At 38.3% G+C, this 6,000-nt stretch overlaps 1 protein-coding gene across 1 annotated transcript; it reads right to left on the reverse strand.

Annotated features, from left to right (window-relative positions):
• Nucleotides 1-158: 158 nt before the first annotated feature.
• On the reverse strand, nt 159-2,880 carry LOC131663492 (hydroxymethylglutaryl-CoA synthase 1). Its single transcript, XM_058933940.1, has one exon. It carries the CDS (start codon nt 2,384-2,386, stop codon nt 1,010-1,012), a length of 1,377 nt encoding a protein of 458 aa, XP_058789923.1. The 5' UTR covers nt 2,387-2,880; the 3' UTR covers nt 159-1,009.
• Between the last annotated feature and the right edge of the window lie 3,120 nt (nt 2,881-6,000).

Below are 6,000 nucleotides of genomic sequence, written 5' to 3' on the forward strand. Positions count from 1 at the left end.
AAATAGCTGTCCTATATATTTAAAATTACTTTTCATTATTGTTGGCAAAAATTAATTGTTGATTCGGCAATCTATTTGTATCACAGATAACTTTGGACAAAATAAACAAAAACAAAAATAACATAGTAAAAGTTTATTACATAATTTTGGACTTGATATATAAATTAAAACAATATTTTTTACGACCTTCACCATTAATTTTATGTATAAAAAACATTTTTTTAGCACTGATATCAATAAAATACACTATATCAGTTTTTGTGCTACACAAAATAATATTTGTATTTTTTTATCTTGAATGAATTATTGATATAAATTTGTTTTCTAGTAATAACAATTGTGTACAAATATCCATGTATAAGGGTTAAATAATCAAAAAATAATGATGTAACAAATGATATTTGCAAAATGTATGTTTTTATAAGCCTAATTATTGAAAAATTCTCAGCAATATAAATTATTTACAATGGTAACAGTTACCATCTTGACCTTTACTAATTCATGTTTTTTAGTCTATAAACGTTATTGATTGAAAGGCACATTAGAAATGTTCAATTTCCTTATTAGTAGATTTACAAATATACAAATATAAAGTTGGTCTATATATCAACAGACTTATTTGGTGTACAATATTGACAAAAGTGAATACATGTATCTTTTGACTGGCTCAATACTTGGAGAAAATATGCTTACAATGTAATTGCAATAGTAACGTATTAATATACATCCAACAAAGCAGATGTTTGACTAAAACATAAACAGAAACATCTGTAAAAAGACAGTAAAAGAATCCTTCAAAACAAAAATTTCAAAGTTAAGACTTATGTATAGTCACTCAAAAAAATCTGCATTAAATTAACTAGTATCCAATGTAGGAGGTGTATGCATGAGGTATGTATGAAGTGTTAAATTATTTATAAACAAATACATAATTTGGTCACAATACAAATTTGAAAAATCAAATAACCACAAACGTTTTTCCTGTTGCAATTAAGAAAAAATACAAAAACTATTTCAAGTTCGGTACTCTTTGATAAGTTCTTCTGTACATTTCATCTACTCCAATAAGGTAATATGTTCCCGGGAACATATTGTCAATACTGCTTTGTGGTTCAAAAGGTATGACGTGACAATTTTTTTCTCTAGCAGCTAAAATTGTTGTGTATTCCTGTGGATGAACTTCTCTTCTAGTTTCCAACTCAGTCTTAACATAAGACAAGTTTGTGAGTAATCTTCTGAGAGATGAGTCTGCACCTATATCTTTTATGATTGTTAATGAGTACATACTAGAGGCAAGGCCAGATCCATAAGAAAATAGTCCTACTTTATTACCAGCCAGAGCTTCAATGGGCTTATCAATCAAAAATGATACAAGACCAGAATAAACTGATGGAGTGTACATATTTCCAACTTGATTGGCTATGAACAAACTTGGTTTTGTTTTCTTTTCAAAGTCATTTTTACTGGATGTCATGAAAGCTTTCTCTACATCTCTATCAAAATATGTGTCCTCAAGTGCAATATTGCTGAATTTCTGTAGATCAGCATGATTTTCAACAGTCTTACTTTTAGAAGAATTAACATAGTCAACTAATGCTAATCTAGCAAATGACTTTTGAACAAGCTTGCAGTATGGTGAATGAAAAAGAACAGCATCAAAATAGCTCAATGTTATGTCATGATTGGCTGTCTTTGCCTTAGCTTTTTCACAATACCTCTGGTAACAGGTATCCAAAGAGCTGAGATAGCACTGAATAGAGAGCTTTCCATCAACAACAGGGTATTCAGAGCGCAAATCTGGTTTGTAAAAGTCATATACGTGTCTCATACAAGAAGCACGAAGGCCACGGTCAAAAATCAAAGGAGCATCAGGACCCACGAGCATGGCAATGGCTCCAGCACCTCCTGTGGGTCTTGCACTACCAGGTGCATAGACAGCATTATCAGCAGCAACAACGATAGCTAACCTTCCATCCCATGCACTACTTTCTATCCAGGAAATAGCATTAAAGAGAGCTGCAGTTCCTCCATAGCAAGCATTGGTTGTATCAATGCCCTCTATGTCTGTATTCCCAGAGGGTTCAAAAAGTTGCATCAGGCATGATTTCACAGACTTACTCTTATCCAAAATTGTTTCTGTGCCAACTTCTAGTCTTCCAATTTCCTGTGGATTAATTTTATATCTGTCCAACAGACGGTGAACCACTGTCAAGCACAATGAATTGATGTCTTCTCTATCGTTGCAAAATCCCATTTTGGACTGTCCCAGACCAATTGTGTATTTTCCAGCTGACACACCATCAAATTTTTCCAGTTCAGTCTGGTCAACAAATTGAGCAGGGAAGTAGACTTCCATAGCTTTAATTCCAACATCTTTAGGCCACATGATTGCACTTTCAAACGGCAAAATTTCTCAAAAAATCAAAATATTAAAAAAAAAAAAGTTCAAAAGAAAAGCTGTCGCAAAAGTATCAAAATTTCAACGACAGTCAATCATAGAACTCTTTACATCATTATCCAAAGACAAGTGCACTTTTACGTAACGTTGCTTGTACTCGAGGTAAAAGGGTACAAAAAAAGCCGAAAGATAGAACAAGAACAGGCTGAGCTCTACGAGCTGTCGTCGAGTGCGCGTGAAGAGAAGCCGGAACGCGCGTGAATCGGAAATGAGGTTAGAAGTGAAACTTGTGAAAATCACGGTCACTAGGTGAGGAAGGCCCCTCTCACAAGTTGCGCGCCCTCTCCTTTTTTTCGGGCTGTGGCTCTGTGTGACCCACAAGAAAGAGTGACAGAGACTGTGAAATCCACTGTTGGAATTTCACTTTCCTCGAACGCCTTTGCACGCGCGCCACACGACTGTCGACTGTACACCTCAAGACCCGGCAGCCAAATGCATGGGACGTCCACGCGCCTTTGCGGAGCAGTCGACGCACGCCTTCCTTTCCCTCTCCCAGCTGCGCTTATGAATACGTATATATATATATATATAGACTATTGTAGTATACTTATACTTTTTAAAATTTAGTGTTACTGTTTTCTTTTGAGCATAAGCACGAATAAAATTAACATTACAAAGTTCTTTGGTAACTGATTGAAAAGCGAATTCGACAGAGATTTACAGCTTGATCAGATTCGTAAAAAGCATATTTGTGTCCGAGAATATTACTTGTACATCCCACAGAGAACTCAATTGTAAAAAGCTTGAAATGTATTCTTTACACATTACGATGTCAAACTCAATTGTTGGGCATTTTATCGTAGCTTATGCTTTCGAAGGATCTGAACAGGGAAAGATAACATACGAATATTTGTAGTACAGAATTGTACTTCTAAACGTCTTCGTCTCGAAGAATTCTCAAACGTGTCATTGTGTCAGTTCTAATACAAGTTGATTCACTAAACATAGATGATGACTGTTAACGAGTACAATATGTAAAATTGAATTTTGCAATAGGTAGCGGCAAATTTCTTAACAGAGTTGTTTGCAATGAAACAGTTTTACGATTGACAATCTATCATTATTTCGCTAGCTGCTTCGAACTGTATTATCATCCATTTTCTTTTTTTTTTCTAACAGCCAGTTACATTTCAACGGACATACGCAAAAAAGATACAACACAGTGGTCAGTATTGCGCTTTGCACTCATGCGAGCTTGTTACATAAACGCACGGCAAATTAATCGTGTATCCATCCCGTTCAATGATCTGCACCTAATCCAATTTTTGTCCGAAAACTTGCAGCTGTCTAATTTTTCTTCGCGCTCGACAGCCTCGACACTGACAAAAATTTTATCACCGACCAGATAAGATTTTATCACGATGTAAAATGAGCGTTCGACTGGAGAAGCACCGCGAGTATTCTTTCCTTGTCGAAGAATAAAAAAGACGATATTATCGGTTGGAGTGCGCGCGGACACGAGCGCGTGACACTCGAGTGCATTGTCAAACTCGACCTTTTCTCTAGACGCATACACGCGATAATGGACGCGATGTATACGTGGTCGGCGAGCAAAAATAAAACGTGACGTACACGCGAAAAAAAAAAGCCAATTTGAAAATATTTATTTCCAAGCGCGATGTTAATTAATGTTGATATCGACTTTTACGAAATGGTACGTGTGATCCAACGCTCGAATAAGCCGCAAGGGAAGGGATTCACGAAGGAATGCAGCATTTTCGACGAGTCATAGACTTAATAGACAATGATTCATGGGTTCGATGTTCTACTTATTTAGAATCATTTGTCTCGCCGCGTTTATCTTACTCTATTGGATGGTTCTCAGTGTACGATTTGTTTTTGAAAATTAATCGAACTGCGCGACTCGATTTCAAAGTCAATTAGATAGCAAAGGTATTTTATCGTTCGCGCTACATTTTGTTGTTTAACATTTTGACATTCATTAGTACAAGTGAAAATTGTTTGCTATCGTGAAGTGATAGCGGTGCGTGATTACGAATATAACAATACAGTTGTAACTGAAATTATTTGAGAAATCTCATTGATTTTACGCATTTTTCCAGTGAAAGCACTCGAAAGCTAATCAAGTCAATTAAAACGACATTTTTCTGGAGAGCGTTAAATACGTTTCGACAGTTAAATTCCATTGCAACTTACTCTATAAAAAATATTTCAAGCAGGAAAACATAAGTAAAATAACGTCTGGATAAACGATTGGACTCCAATTACTCAAACGTCGAAACTATCTATCGTGAAACGATGTAGAACATCAGTGCAACTTGACAGGTTATTCTTAGACAAAGCATTATCGCCTTACATTCAGTGTGAGTGTAAAGTTCGTGCCACATTCTAGTTGAGTTTTGCATTCGCGTCGATTAGCGGTAGACCTATAAGTTCATTGCTGTTTTATGTATGGCACGTCGATCAAACAACCGTGCACCGGGGTATTCGCGCGTAGCGCACTTGCCACGACGAAAATTCAAGCTACGTCCGCCCGTTGCGTTTGCTCGGATCCGCCGATCCGGGCGCAACCGGAATCGAATAAATAATCAGAGTTTGAAAATAACCAGCTCGCGGCGGGCTCATGCAAATTGCGCTCGGTTGCGCGTGTTGCGCAAAGGCCTCCGGAATCCTTGAGCGAGGCAATATTGTCGATTTGAATATCGGCTCGAGAAATGAAAGTTGTCGCGCGCGTCAATGCGCATTCTTCCGAATTTTGTAAACGAAAGCAGCCGGCGAACGACGCGGCATACCTATCCTCCGTCTCCCCGCGGGCGTCAATCGTCCTCCGTCGATGTGTGGTGATATCTCGCCCGAAATCGTCAGTCGGCGGCATTTCGAAACGACGCGGACCGTTATACAGACGTGAACCTCACGCCCGGGAATTTCAGCTTTCAAATGCTAAATTATGGGCTTACGCGTGCGATTAATAACAATCAAGAGCACTCAAGTGCCGAGACGCCCAGCCGAAGGAATGTGTAGCTAACGCACTCGGAGCTTGACGCTTTCATGACGCTATTTACAAATTGCTGCTTGCTTCTGACGCGCCAAAATATATGATCGCGAATAACGGGCCACTTTCGTTGAAGAGGCGATCCTCGCATTCCAGATCTTCTCTCAGTTAATGTCCCATGCACGTGCGACGACTGTTATCTCGCTCCTCGCACGCCTTCGACACGTGACGACGATACGCCCGGAGAGCTTTTTATCACCGACAATGTCGATGTGGCAATGTTGTAGTTCCGCTGGCATTTACATTCTTTCCTCCGAGGCGCATTGCCGTGGACCTTGTTGTGGCGGCAAATATGAAAGTTATGAACTTTTGCAAGAGACCTTTATCGATTTATGAAAGGCGCGAGTTGCTCGCCGCGTATATGCCGTTTTCGTTTGCGCGAAGACTCCAATGTTTTTAATTTCCTTTTGTGCTCGTTCCATTACGAAAGATTCGCTTAATTATCTACAAGACCTCGAACAAAGGGAAAGTTTTCTTTTCAAAAATGGAAAGTCAGGTTTTAAGATAAAACTCTAGAAATATTTTTCAT

Source organism: Phymastichus coffea, unplaced genomic scaffold (genome assembly GCF_024137745.1).
Source record: "Phymastichus coffea isolate CEN01 unplaced genomic scaffold, Cenicafe_Pcof_1.1 PCOF00036, whole genome shotgun sequence".
In the NCBI taxonomy this organism is placed as follows: domain Eukaryota; kingdom Metazoa; phylum Arthropoda; class Insecta; order Hymenoptera; family Eulophidae; genus Phymastichus; species Phymastichus coffea.